Source organism: Vanessa cardui, chromosome 7, assembly GCF_905220365.1.
Source record: "Vanessa cardui chromosome 7, ilVanCard2.1, whole genome shotgun sequence".
NCBI classification, from domain to species: Eukaryota; Metazoa; Arthropoda; class Insecta; order Lepidoptera; family Nymphalidae; genus Vanessa; species Vanessa cardui.
In genome coordinates, this window is record NC_061129.1 from 14,375,778 (window position 1) to 14,390,854 (window position 15,077).

Consider the following 15,077-nt stretch of genomic DNA (forward strand, 5'->3'; position numbering starts at 1 on the left):
ATCGTTTTTTTAAGGTCGAATTTGAACATTTAATTTACGAAACGAGAACCGCAATCGGAATATACTTACCCTTTGAAATTATACTCAGTCTCGAGGCAGTAGATGTTAAAATTTAAAAATTCTCGTAATGTTTTAAACAATAACATTATCGTCCTTTCAATACGATATAAAAATCGGCGATCTCTTTTTACGCACATCGATAAATATTTATTAAGTTTTTAAGCTCTGTTATTTTTGTTCGTATACAAAGATATTTTGTTTTTTTTTTTTCTAATTTTCCTAAATATAGGTGCATTTTTCATATAAGGTAACATACAACTCGCTACGGTCGTGACAGTCTAATTTTCCTCTAGTGAGTGCGTCTTCTATAAAAATAAAATGGTACAGATATAACCTACGGGCAGCGCTAACAACCACCTAATGACTTGCTTTATATTTTACCTACGATATACTCTATATAGTATATATAAATGCAATCTGCAAAATGCATAAAACAACAGTTATTATATCTATAAATTGTATAAAATATTAAATAAAATCTATTGAAGTGAGGTAGATGGATGGAATTTCACAATTTGTGTGGATATTTTTTTTTATTTATAACGTCGCCTTATTGGCCCGAATGTTGAGGTAGTTGGATGGAATTACTATGTAAGAGGCCCTCGGCGAAGGGACCTTACACATAAGTTAAAAGTTACTACTCACTAGTTATTTACTACTAAACAATCTCACAAGTGACGAGTCGACGGTATATCTAATGTGTACGCGGGTCTCGCTAGTCGGTGACGGCTCTGTGGCACAGTTCGGGCGAACCTCCTAATGTCTAACATCTTGTAACTACCGGCCGTCGACGTGAACCGCCGATCGGTCGTGTCCGTTACTGGCATTTAAGCCAAATAACTTTTACTCCTCCCGGTTAACCTAGTTGCGACCGATACTGGTCGACCCGACCCTTAAAGTTAAATTTACATACATCGGTCAATGGCACCAACGATATTCCACGGGTCAACGATAAAACGTTTAAAATGAATCAGCTAACGACGTAACATAACACTCAAGCACCTTTTCGTAACCATCAACAAAACACTGTCGGAACAGTTTCACTCGCATGCTAGTTCGACAACCCGACGTGGACATCATTTCATGAGGACGCGATCTTGTTGTGCTCGTCCTCGGAGTAGTCCCCGTCGTCGTGGCCACTGGTCTCGTGGTCCGCCTCCGAGCTGTTGACTCGGTTCCTGTCGTCGTCATTGTAGCCCTTGTAGTAATCCTTGTTCATGTCCTTGTCCATATCCTGCTTGTCGATATCCGCTTCGCTGATGCTGTCGTTCCTCTGTCTCTCTTTGCCCAGGTCTAAGGGTTCGTCGGTGTCGCGCATGATGTCTGGCTTGCCCATGTTCTCGGTGTATTGCCGCTGCATCTGCTTCAGGAAACGCTGGTGGGCTAGTGTCGTCGGGGGAGGCGGAAGTGACCCCATTTGAGGGGAGGGCTCGTCGTAAGTTTTCCTGTCCATGTGCATAGCGTTCATTTGAGCTAATTTAGCGGCGTTCATACCTGAAAATGAGCACGTGTCAGTCAGTATTGAGCGTCCAAAATTTTAAATAATTATTCTCCAAAAGGAAGCGACAGCTCACTCACCAAAAACGTTCTCCCCAATGTACTGGAGGTAGGTGTCCAATATCGCCGAACCGCCCCCGAATCCCGGCGGGTAGTCATCATGTTTCATCCCCGAGAGGCCGTGGGGTAGATTCTCCACCGCCTTCGCCGTCACCGCTCGCACCGCCGGCACTTTAGTGATAGTCGTATTCGTTAGGTTGTTTATATCTGAAAACGTAGAGCATCAATTAGGTATCGATTACGAGAGACGGGACCACCCGACCCGAGTCGGTCCAGGCCGGAGCGAGTGAGCTAGGCCGCAAAGGACAGGGGCGGTACTCACGCGGCGGGGAGACGGGCAGCGAGTCCTGGTACTTGGACTGGCTGAGGTCGTCGTCGTTGTCGCCGCACAGCGAGCTGGTCTCGGAGGCGGCGGACTTGGCGTCCAGCTTCATGTCGGCGCGGCGCGGGCCCGTGGGCGACGCGCGCGCGCGCAGCTGCTCCGCCGACACCTTCACGCCCGCCTTGGCCAGCAGCCTGCAACACGCGCTGCTCAGTGCCGGGCCGCTCCAGCGAGCTCCCCGGGGCACCGCAATCATACTCACTGGCTTGCGAGCTCCGGGTCGAAGCGTGTGGGCATCTGCAGCACTGGGAGGTCTTTGGTGGAGATGCCGCGGTGCTGTCGCGACATGTGCGAGTGCAGCGAGTTGCGCGACTTGGCCACCGTCCCGCACAGCACGCAGCTGCAGGGCATTCAGCGCGTTAGATAAAAGTTGAAACGATGGTGCACGTTCTTTTAGAATATCAAGAAATTTAAGAAGATTAGACAATATTTTTATTTACCGGTAACCGGGACACACTGTATGTTTATCTTCGAGGTGAGTTCTCAGGGTGTGCGCCGATCGATAGATCTTCCCACATTTCGGGCAAGGCCTCGGGTCGGTGGCTCTCACGCGCAGCAGGTCTTGTGTTCGGCGACAACCTCCTGATGATAAAGAAAAGATATACTACAGACTGTAAATCGTTATTCATTTGGCTTCGGGTGATTTCATCTTACCTGATTATTTAACTAATAAAATAAATTAGGGGTTAGTAATTTTTAAAACCGATCCCGTGTACCGTGGCCGTGTTACTAAATTCAAATAAAAATGCACTGATTCTACTTCGTAGTTTTATTGTTTATGTTTCATATAAGCAGACAATATTTCTTCGGGTAAAAATTAAATTATTACGTATATATCGTATCACTAAGACAATCGCAACTAGAATCGTTTACTCACATTGAACATTTGGTTATTGAAATGACTAATTACATTGTTGTACGCTTAGAAATATTTTATAATATAAAGATATACGACATTGCCTCACAGGCGTCAGGAACAATTTTAACTACTCGCTAAATTTTACCAATATTATTTTAATCGTCTTGGAGATCTATGTTCGAGTTCCTATCGCATATATTTTGTAGGCGTACGGTGGGCGACACACGCGGCCTTAGCATTCGACCGTTGTATACACTAGCAGTCTTTACACAGTACATTATTGCATATATATTTTATTTGTCCGTTACATTTATATTTCATGTATATATTAACTATATATCTATAAAGACGAAAAAGAAATATACATCATAAATATATGTGTATTATAAAAAGAGGTATATATTATGATGTATAGTTATGGATTAAAAAAAAAAACAAAACCAAAAGTATTGTGTTCCTGATTTCGGAATAATTAAATAATGTCGGAATCAAAAAACAAAATCCCAAAAAAATTATGTTATTTATTACAATAGTAACAATTACCGATGGAAATGAAAGTTTTGTTATTTGTGTGCGTTTGACTTTGCCATAGACTATACATTAAATATTTTTACGCCAACTTAGGCCTGGTACTCTAGCTAAATTTTATATTGTAAAAATATATATATTAAATTTTATTGTTTGGTGTATTTTCTTTATAGCATTTTTGTATGAAAATATATGCGAACGGAATATGAATTTTATATACAATTACAATAAATCCCTCGTGTTATTTATTCTCATACGTTCTACTATGACTAGATATGTTTTTGATTGTGCTCTGTGCCTACAGGGCTCTAAACGAACATCTTTTAAAAAATAAAGCCTATCACTTGTGAACATATTAACTATTGCGTTTAAAGGCATTCGATTTCATTAAAATCTATTTCGTATTGTCTTATCTATGGTCGAAAATATACATAGAGCAGAGCACGGTGCAGATACTTCAGTTTTTCTAGGCACTTCGTAATCCTGCAACCACTAAAAAACTATAATCATATTTATAAAATGATTAATATCAGTGACAATTATTAGCCGAAATTAATCTTCATTGTAATAAAATTCTAGTACTAATTTAGAAGGATCTGTACCGAACTCTGCTATGAACCGAAGATGGGTTCGAAAGGTCCTGATTGCTACACAAAAAAATATCAAAAGTGTTAGTTAAATATCAAATAAATATAGAACATATTGTGCGTTCATATTGAACAAATGTATAATCTATGAAATACTTCAAATCAATAAAAGAGTCTCACAGTAACATCAGGACATAACTAGGAACATAACGACAGATAAAACACAAACCTACAAGAAATAATAGCAACAATGGAAGTTAGACACATTCGAGAAAGATACAGAATGGTCGTCTCACTTAGTTGCATTTCGTAATCTATCAATGGCACCAATCATCACAAGTCATAATGCGCTTTACAAAACTAACGCTCAGAACATCTGTAGCTAAATGCTCTCGATGCAAAAAAATCGAATGACTTTTCTGTAATATATCAGCCGTATATATGGCCCTAACTTAACGACATCGTTCGCAGATCGCTACAGCATCTCCCGAGATATACATATACTTAAATAATATCAGTCTATAACTACTACAAAAATAATTTTCAGTCGATTTACCCTACCGGTTTATACATCGTTTACGTACGAACATATTTAATGCTGAATATGAAAATGCATCGTGGAGATCATCGTTTCCTGGGTTCCTCAGTAACATATAAAAAGCCCCACTCGTAGTTCCGATTCACAGCCGTTTTAGCAAGTTTTGCCGAATAGCGAACAAGTCCCCCCTCCCCCGCGGCTCGCGTCGCGGGCGTTAGTTGGCCCAGCCGCAGCTCCATTTCAACGTTTTCATCTTCTCCCACTGGCGCCGATGCTTAATCCTCATGTGGTTGCGGACCGAGTTCGGATGTGCGAAGTATCGCGCGCAGGACGCCACGGGGCACACGGGGCTGTCCCGCGGGTAGTGCGCCTCCAGGTGTCGCCGCGCCAGCGCCAGCGACTCCAGGCTCACGAAGCACAGCGGACACTGCAGCCGCGAGCTCTTGCAGTCGCCCCCCTCCAGGTACTTTAGCAACTCGCTCCCCGCCCCCCGCCCCTCGCCGTATTCGCCTATCGCCGGCTTTGCCAACGCGTCCCGCGCCGCGGCATCTGCAATGCCCACAGCACTAAATTACTCAACGTCGAGAACGGTTGGCAAATCCGACGATCGGCCCTACTACGCGACGACGTTCACGATAAACGGTCTAAAAATATTACGTTATATCAAATATAGTATATCGGTAAAGTTCGCTCCGCGGTCCCTACGGCGGGTCATTGGCACGAGACGGGCCCTCGCTACCACCAGACGGCGGACGGGGGCCCGGGGGGCGGGGCCCCGAGGGGCACAGGCCCCGGCGGCGCGGGGGGCGCGCGCCGACTCTAGGAGTTCTGTCGCTGGCGGATGCCGTGCGCTTGCAGCTGGTGGTTGATGAGGTAATGCTTCGTTTTGCACTTCTTGCCGCAGTGCTGGCAGGGGAACCACTGGTCGCGGTCGGTCTGCGAGTGCACATTGAGCATATGCTGGCGCAGGTTGGAGGTGGAGGAGTAGACGCGGCCGCAGAGCGGACACTGCGGCCGGTAGCCCATCGCCGCCCCGCCCGCGAGAGCCGCCCCTGTAACACAGAGGCGGCGGTTAGAACAGTCCGCGACGCGGTCGCTTAAGCGCTACTGTGAGTGTATCGGTCGGGCTCCGCGGACGGGGCGGGCTCGCGCCTCCTCTGCTTGACGCCGTGTATGGAGTTCATGTGTATCTGCATGTACTGGCGCGTCTTGAAGCCCTTGCCGCAGACGGGGCACGAGTGCGAGAGGTCGCGCGCCGCGTGCACGTTGAGGATGTGCTGCTTGAGGTTGCTGTTGTTGCTGTACAGCTTGCCGCACTCGGGGCACGCGGGCTTGCCGGGCTCACCGTTAGCGAGGCCGGCGCCGAAGAAGCGCTCGTCCTTGGCGCCCGCCGCCTCGCCCGCCCAGCTCGCTCCTGGGGCAGACGACTCCCGTCAGTTGCGCGCTCCGATACGTCCGCGGTGCGATACGACACGGCACCGCACGACACGGCCGACACGGGTCGCCGGTACACTTCCATTGTTGCTATCGTTATCGATTCTCGATTTGGAACTATTCGTGCCTGACGATTCGGTTTAGCGATACAGATCGATCGGTCGCATTTTGGTCATTCGATTGTTAGTGTTATTGAAAACGTGCGATACGTGACTCGGTAATGAACGATTAATGACGGCGATAGTTTTTGAATTACGAATCATTAGCGTTATTGGGTTTCGAATTATTTCTTTTGTCGAATCTAATTGCAATTATATCGATCGGTGAGCGATTAACGTCGCTACTGAGTCACGTAATGAGAATGTTAGTGCATAAATGAATGTACTCACCGAAATTATCTGGTATTCCTGAAGGCCCTGGGAGTCCCGGAAATCCTGTAATATTAAATGTAACCTTTAACCTGTGTCGATTATTCGAGCAAAGCTACTATGCGGGTGCCTTACGGACCTGGTAAATTTAGAAGTCCGGGGAAATTGTGAGGGAGCGCTCCGTTAGTGTTGGCCATGGTCGCGGGGTCGTCGTAGTCCACAGGTTCTTGCTTGGCTCTGTTTTCTCCTTCCGTATCGCTCGCGCCGGCGTCTGAAGATGACTCTTCGCCATCTCCTGACTATAAATAACACAAATTGAGTATGACCAGTCCAGTGAATTTGGCCTGTAAGTTCTGTACCTAATTGTGCATATGAAACGCATTATAATTGCCTGTTGCCAAAAACAATTTGAAATAAATTTATCGCTAAATTTAGAGAATGTATGTTTGTATGTATTATCTACACATCACCGTAGTGTTGGTACATGTAGCACCCTGAGGTAGCTATCAATTATTTTGATTTAATCAAACTATGCAATTAACTTTAGTAAATTGTAACATATTATGAAATACTTAAATTAATCTTTAAAGACTATATCAATTAGCGCCATGTTATAATGGCATTCAATTTGCCTCAAATAGGAAATCTATTGAATGTTAAGTTTACAAGAACTCAATATCTTGAACAAAAACACTGATTGGGAAGTCACTGGCCCCGAAGATACGGGTTCTCCTAGTTTAGATGTACAGGGCCCTTTTGAGATATGTATAGTTATAAATATATTTTGATTTGATTTTGATCTAATCTTACCAAATTGTTGGAGACTCCGGAGAGGTGCGGGTGCTGTACGGTTTCCAGGGCTTGGCTGAGGAGAGCCAGCTCGTGTCCGTTGGTGCCGAGGCGCTCGGGACTCGCGCCCTGCGCCGCCAGCAGCTGCTCCGTCCTACACCAGTAAAGGGAATCTCTTATAAGCATCGCTCACTATGAACCAACTCCGACTTGCTTCACCTCTAGCCTACGAGTATCTGAGTTAAGACGCTGTGGGCGTTGACCGCTCAAGCAATGCTGATCGCTTGACAAGTTTACTTAATGGATAATTTTATAATAAAATATAATTTATCTTAGTCACTACAAGTAACGACAGTATAAAATAACTTATTGGGCTTTTTAAATATTGCGGAACAAAGAGAAACCTATGTTTTTAAACTAACTTTAGAGCTCTATTCTGTAAGAAAATTATTCCTGCTTATATGTCATTCTGGAAATGTTGAAAAACGACTTAGAGCTAGATTTTTGTCACGGTGACTTAAAAGTGTTTGTCATTGTTGCGTCACGTTTCCAAAGTGGAGTGCGCTCATTAATAGAGACAGTGACAAGACATTTTCGACATCGAATTGAATTTGCCACTATGGATTTCGAAGAGACGGTCGTTCTCTGTGAACTCGTGACACTCGGGAGAAAAAGGAAGCGAAGAGAATACTGGGTACTAATTTCTTCCCACGCTTTAATTTTCACGTGAATACCTGAATACTCTTTCAATTTTTTATCATAAAGAGCTGGTCTATTTTCCATTTCTTCTATTAGAACATCAGTATCAATATCGTCTTCATTTTCTGAATGTTTACGTTTTGAATAGACGGTGAGTCCATTTGCGCGCGCCAAAGTCGTCAGTCTAAGTGCAAATGGCGAAAGACAGTGACAGATTTGTCGCTAGTGCGAGCATTGCTATAAAAAACGTAAAGATGCTGACAGTTTCGTCACGGTGTTCGCCGGTCAGCGGACACAAATGTCACCCAATTGTCACGTCGTAACATGCGCGCAAATCCATACATATTCACGGACTTGACAAGAGTGACGAAACAGTCACCCTGACAAAAATCACCGGTGCGCGCTATCTCTTACGGTGATATGATATTAAGACGATTTTTTAAGTTTTATAACTTATAGTCAATGTTGCATATCAGATACAACTTTGGAAAATTTTACGATGGTATTTTTTGGTGAGTTACGAGTTTTTAGAGAATAGATTCCTACATATATTTAGAGGTAGTAATAATGATCGCTTAGTTCACTTCTAAAATCGTTACTGTTTATTGAGATTCAGAAACATAAAGGCAATATGCTTTATAATTCAATTTAAATGATGATATCATTCACGAGTCCGGAATAGGAAAAAGTTTATTTATACCTCTCTATTAAAGGAAAAATGCTTCTCCGAAGTCCGTCGTCTATAGTAAAGACTATCCATAATATTTGTTAATGATTCTTTTACCTTAAGCTCTACGACATAATCACATATTTTGGTTCATTACCTATTAATGAATCAGCGAGACAATTCTCACGTGAGCCATTTATAGGCCTTGCCTAAATTCAGAGAATCAGCCTTTAATAATACAATTTTCAAATAGCAATTTAAATTCGCATCTCTATTCTCTACATGGTCTTCTGCAATTACTGTACCGGTTTGATGACGGCATTTCTGTACAAACAATCAGAATTTACATATTTTTTGTGGTCACACATTTCTTTAAGCATTTCTAAGATTTTATGCTCCTTCCACAAGTAACTGGTTCACCTCACTCGTTTTCTACTATTCACCTTATTTTTTTTAATATACGACTAAGTGCCGTAAATACAAATCACCGCCCACGTTTCCAAAATGACGCCACAGTTGAATTATTTTAGAAGCTAACTCGACATCGTCACCAATCCGACGGTGAGTCACCGGGGGGGGGGGGGGGGGGGGGTGGTTGAGTGAGCAGTGCAGTGGTAGCAACCTGGTCTTCATCTGCGCCTGGTAGAGGTCGGAGGAGCGCGCGCGCTTGGGCGGCGGCGTGCAGGGCGCGTCGTCGGCGCGGCGCGCGCGGCGGCCCTCGCGCGCCGGCGCGTCGCGGCCCTCGCGGCCCTCGCGCGAGCCGCCGCTGCCCGTCTCCGTCCACGACGACGCGGACTGCGGGCGCGAGTGGGGCGTGAGCGCACATTTCACATTTGGAATTGTATTCCTTCATTTTGATTTCAATTACAAACTTTTCTAATGATGGCAGTAAAATTTAAAACAAATATATTTTTTTAAATTGGAATATTTTTTTATTTTCATTAAAATACACGTTCAACCATATTCGAAATGTTCGCGATGTCCTTATGTGAGAATTTTATTGATCGTCTGGCGATTATTTTTTAAGCGTATTAATGAGTGTATTAAACGAAGTCGATATTGTTTAATCGGCTCGTCCTCTTACCGGAGACGCCTTCTGGTCGAGCGTAGCCAGCGGCGCGGGTGGAGGAACATCGGTCAACCCTCGGACTTGTAAAAGTTGAGCGGCTCTTAGGAACTCTTTTAGTTGCTCTTGTCCAATATGAACTTCACCCTGATACATGAACCTGTAATGTTTGGAATTGTGTGATTTCTGTTATATTTAAACTATAAGACTGATGTCATTGTTTTAGATTCTACAGATCTCAACTCTACCTTAATAAACTCTCCATATCTTTGTCGTGTACATCTCGTAGTATAACTATCGGATGCTGACACGGGTTAGCCTTAAGTAACCTTCGGAAGTACGGACTGCAGGCTGATAGCACCACCTGGGCAAAACATGATCTCTGTGATAATGAAATTCAAATTAGGTTAGGTATAGGAGTTAAATGTGGTATATCTTCATTTAAACTATGTTCATTTATAGAAGCTTATTTATAGATATGTACACGTTTCTCGACTTGCTTTTTGGCTCAAACATAATATTGATATAGGTATGTTGTTCATTTTTACGTCCGCCTGAAACCATGACAGTAATTTCAGAGAAGTTATATGTATTTAAAAAGATTCGCTAGGAAATTACTCAGTACAGACAGATTTATTCATATCAAAGAGTGAAAATCGAATTTATTCTTACTATCGAACTTCGTTAAAATTTTGTCATTGGAAGACCGACAACTTGCTAAATATTAAAGGAAAAAAACCCGCCGAATTTCTTTCGACGGTTCTCCTTAGATCCGAAGTCATTACTTTCGAACCGAGGGTAGATTTTTGACAGTCAACAAGCAAGTGCAACGTTTCTATATTTAATAAAGAGTTTAACTTTGATATGATACGGTTAATTTAAATATCGATTTAAGCAAAGAAATATTCCAAAAATGTAGGTAAACCTTCAGTGTCTTGGGTTGTCACAATACCTTATGCGCGGTAAACGTTGCGCCGGCGCAGGCCAGCGTGACGTCAACGAAATCCTCCTCATCCCGGAGCCGTCGGAAGGACGACACCATGGCCGAGTGGAAATCGTTCCACCGCAGTGAGTACTGCTGCTCGCCCGCGGCGCCTGCGTGCAACCGAGCTGTTAGACGCCCGTGGTAATGTACAGACATCGATAAGTATTACACGATTACATTTATTTAAAAAGTAAAAATATATTATACATTATACAATATCATAATTTCATAAGCAAAGCCAATTACTTATGTCATATTTTTGGTAAGCTGTATTGTAAGGTTTTATTTTTTTGGTAGTTTGTAATTATTTGAAACTGCAATTAAATTAAAAAGGTGTATTTATTTCATGAGTAGATTTAAAGGTAGATAACATGTATTTACTTGGTTAAATATTATGGTTAATTAAATTTATACAACCAATTAAGTAAAGGTACATGACTAAATATTAACTTAATAATTATCATTATAGCAACACTAAATTTAAATCTAGAGGTTTTAATCAGCTACGTACCTATAATGTTACTTCAATAATTTAAAAGTTTTTAATAAAAGTCTAAAATTGAGTATAGAGTTTCTATGTCACCTATCTATGATGTTAATAAATTTGAAGACCTTTTAAAATCACTGAATATTTAACTAATTGGATGTGATATAATAAAATCAAATAAACAGTTTTTCAAAATTGTAAATTAAAGTTAAGTAAAATAATGATACCTTAATTTAATTATTAATAGAAAATATTTTTTGTTTGTCTGTCGCTGAAAAATGGCGCGGAAAAATTATGAATATAATTTTATTGAATCTGTTGTATTTCAAAGTGACCTTTACATTTACAGCGTTGTACTGCGTTGACCTTTCAAAGAGTTTAAATCAAAAGATCATGCGAAATTTAAAAAAAAAAACGGGTCAGTTTTGAAATTGAAATCGCGTCAAATATAAATTATTTATACGCAGTTTGAATTATTTTACTGATTTTTACGGATTGGTTGGTTAATATCGTCAAAATTATAATAGTAGGTAGGTACTTGCTATAACGACTTCATATTATTTTAGATAAGTAAGTAGGTATAATTAATAATTATGTTTGAAATAAATGTCATTTATGTGAGTTTCAAGTTGATTTGATTTTTTTGTTTAAGGCAGTCTATTACACAGCCAAAAAAATTATTATAGCCCTTAAATTAATTGAAACTATAACAAAGCCTAGTTAATTAAAAGGAAAATCAATTAGTTTCAGGTTTTTTATCTAATAGGTAGTGAATTTACTGTAAATAAAATAAAGCAATGCATCCATATTACTTTTTTTTTAAATTAGGTACTAGAAAAAACGACTCTATTCAAAGCTTAATATTTAATATCATATTTTATAGGTAGTCTTCGGAAATTGAAAATCCATCTTATTATTATAAAGTATCAATACCACTGATTATACTACGTTTTAACGAATCCTATATTTTAAGTAATCCTCTCCCAAGGTACTTATTTATCGTACCTGATTAAACTTGCATAACAGTAAAATTAAAAATGCGCCATATGTTTTCACGTTGATCCTAATATTTCTTTCAATAGCAATAGATATCACTTACATTTTTTTGATATAGTGTACCCATCAAGTTACCCATTAGCTTTTTATAATTGTCTGTTTTAAATTAACAAAGAGTTGAAATACGTACTTTTTCATTAACTAGAGTTTTTATATTATTTAATGACAATATTTAGGAATTTAAATTACTTATTTCGCGAATATATCTTAACTATGTTGCTCCCGTTTCTATAATATATAAAAATTAAAAGTCTTTATTAGAACTCTCTAATTGTACAAACATTGAAGTGTGAATGCGCTCAAGTCTGCCTCCCTCGACCCCAAACGAGTCTGTCGAATTGTGACCTCTTCGCTACTCATTGACCCCTTGCAATAGAATATTTACATCCAAATTATTAAATAAAAAATAATATAATAGTAAAAATCAAGCAACCTACATAAAAATAAGTATTTTTAGACAATTTTCATCACACTAGTGGTGTTTTAGTTATCTATAGTAAATAGTTTTTTAATGGATAGTTTATATGTTATTTAATTTGTTGAGTGTCACAGCGTACAAAACAATTCTATAATGCATTTACATATGTGAAAAATAAAATCGATTACCATTCGATTGTAATCGAATAAATCTTCGATTCGAATTCGGAAGCGGAAAAGAAACGATAAAGAAAATACGTTTAAAGAATAAAAAAAGAATATCACAATTCGAAATCTTGAAATAAAAGCGTTGTCATTAAACGACTGCCTCCCTCGTCCTGGGGGATCATCCCAGGATCTCAAGGGGGTGTCGGGTGGGGGTGGGGGTTGAATATCAACGAACTCATGTACCGTACGAGTGACTGGACGCTTACGATCCTCATATAGATTCTGTTGGTAAACAATTGCGTATCGCGTACAAATATTGTATGGTATTTACGTTTTCATTCTGACGAATTGCTTTTAATTGTTACAATTATGTGTAAGTTTATATAGCTAGAAATTTGTAATTTGTATTCGCTTAAGCGTATGCAACACATGTAAACTGTGTTTTTATTAAATATATAAATATATATAAAATTGAATTAAGTATGACGCGATTCAAGATAGTAGTACCTCCTTTTTTTTAACATACGATTTCGGAAAATTCAATCATTTCGATGTGATTTATTTAATTTTTTAGGCTCATACTAGGATGCAACTTCGAAATATTTTGTAATGAGTATCTTCCTATGTTCACTGTTAAATATATTTTACAAGCACTTCCTTAAGTAGCAAATTATATATTCTATCATTTTCTGTAACTACATATGTATACTTACTTATGTTTATAAATTTAAAATGCAACCGCTGATCTTATTATTTTACTTCGGTAGTTATTTAAATATTTTGAAGTTATGTAAAAATTCAATTTAAATTATTTTAAGAAGTTAAATTTTTCCTAATACCTTTACACCTTTACCTTTTTACATTATTTGTAAAAAGCCATACAAATATAAACAATTAAAAAAATATTACGGTTTCATAACAATGTAACATCATCGTCTGCGTATTTATTGTTTATGAAATATTTATTGTAGCAGTAAACACATTGATTAATGTCGTGGGACGATACTCACCGGTCTCGGTCGCCATGGCCGGCTGTTCGGAGGGCGGCACGGTGTCGGGGCGTGCGCGCGCGCTAAACAGATCTCCCGCGCATTCCAAACGACTTCCTAGCGCCGCCACTTTAGCGATTGTCACTTCTGCCGATTTTTATTCTATGGCCCGTATGCGTGTGTGCGTTCGCAAGGCTCACCCTTGTTTGTATTTTTATTGTAAAGCTTTGAGTATTGTTTGTTTTGGATTCCTGAAAATAATTTCTGGTTTTAACTTTTTTATTCTTGAGGAACTTTTATATGACTTTCTTGCAGTGCGGGGTGAGAAGCGGCGGCTCCGTTTTATTATTTTATAATTTGTTTTAAACGATTGCTAATATATGCACTTGGATATTCTATTTTATAAAGTATTTTATAATGTCAAATAAACACAGATGAAGTCACGTTATATCCTAATGTTTAATAGAAAAAATATGAAATACAATTGTTATAATTAAATGAAAACAGAACAAATGCACTCAATTGCATAACGCAACGAAATTTTAACAATAAAAGCAAGCTACGCGTACTCCGCGAGAGTCTAATTGTACAGTAATTTGGGTAATCGCTGAGTTTTATAGTCAATTAATAAATAATGATGTCATATTAATTACTATTGAAGATCGTTCGCGTTCCGAAAAGTCCAAATAACACGAACGTACGTCGACGTCCACGTGACGGAGACGAAAATGAAAACTCGATTAACACATAACACGCACTCGAACACTTCAGCGCAAAAATCGAGGTACGGGGCAATTACGACCGCGCTGATCACGAGGGGTGTTAATTTAGGGACCGGTGCAACGATCGATGGCGCGCCCTGCATCGCCACAATAAGGGAGGAGCGGGCAGATAGAAATCAATACGATGTCCATCATCGCTTGCACCCTCCCCTCGGTCCGTACCGCCTGCGCCTTGCACCCGGGAAATGCATTTTCCGCGATACCACCGCTTTTCACCCCGCACGCGTTCCGGTTATAATTTACGTCGGAGCGATCGGACGTATTAAAAATTCGTACAATTTTTCTTCCGGCGACGTCCGATAATGAATGCACCTCGCTGTTTATGTTTGCGAGTTGAGAACGCGCGTGCTATCCGTTGCGCGTCACGCGGGCGACTGTCGCCCCGCCACTCGGCCGAGAATAAACAGCGGGGGTGAGCGTGCGGGGGTCGCGGGGGGCGGGGCGGTGCAGCCTGCACGCCCACAGGCCGGCCCGCGAGTGCGGCCGCGCCGGGCAGCGGGCAGCGGGTAGCGGACGGCGTCACGACGGCCGGCGATACTTGCATGAAAAGCGCGACGGCAGCGGAGTGTTGAATGTGTCAGCACCGAGACGCACTGACGCGGACATGAAAAGCGTTCGGCGTCACAGCTCATGAGAGCTTTTTTACTATGCGTTCAGAT

The 15,077-nt window shown here is 40.9% G+C and overlaps 1 protein-coding gene across 3 annotated transcripts; it reads right to left on the reverse strand.

The window, feature by feature from the left end:
- Positions 1-271: 271 nt before the first annotated feature.
- Positions 272-14,779, reverse strand: LOC124531064 (protein abrupt-like). Of its 3 annotated transcripts, none has more exons than XM_047105510.1 (14): positions 14,695-14,779; positions 13,658-13,887; positions 10,487-10,629; positions 9,783-9,898; positions 9,553-9,694; positions 9,091-9,263; positions 7,124-7,256; positions 6,453-6,612; positions 6,335-6,379; positions 2,440-2,581; positions 2,202-2,339; positions 1,940-2,133; positions 1,639-1,824; positions 272-1,554 (listed from the first exon to the last, which is right to left on the reverse strand). In XM_047105510.1, exons 2-14 carry the CDS (start codon positions 13,671-13,673, stop codon positions 1,142-1,144), a joined length of 2,001 nt encoding a protein of 666 aa, XP_046961466.1. In that variant the 5' UTR covers positions 13,674-13,887; positions 14,695-14,779; the 3' UTR covers positions 272-1,141. The 3 variants fall into 3 exon arrangements, with proteins under 3 accessions (XP_046961466.1, XP_046961465.1, XP_046961467.1); XM_047105509.1 differs by having other exon boundaries at positions 10,487-10,644; XM_047105511.1 differs by lacking the exons at positions 272-1,554; positions 1,639-1,824; positions 1,940-2,133; positions 2,202-2,339; positions 2,440-2,581 and adding an exon at positions 5,207-5,563 and having other exon boundaries at positions 10,487-10,644.
- Between the last annotated feature and the right edge of the window lie 298 nt (positions 14,780-15,077).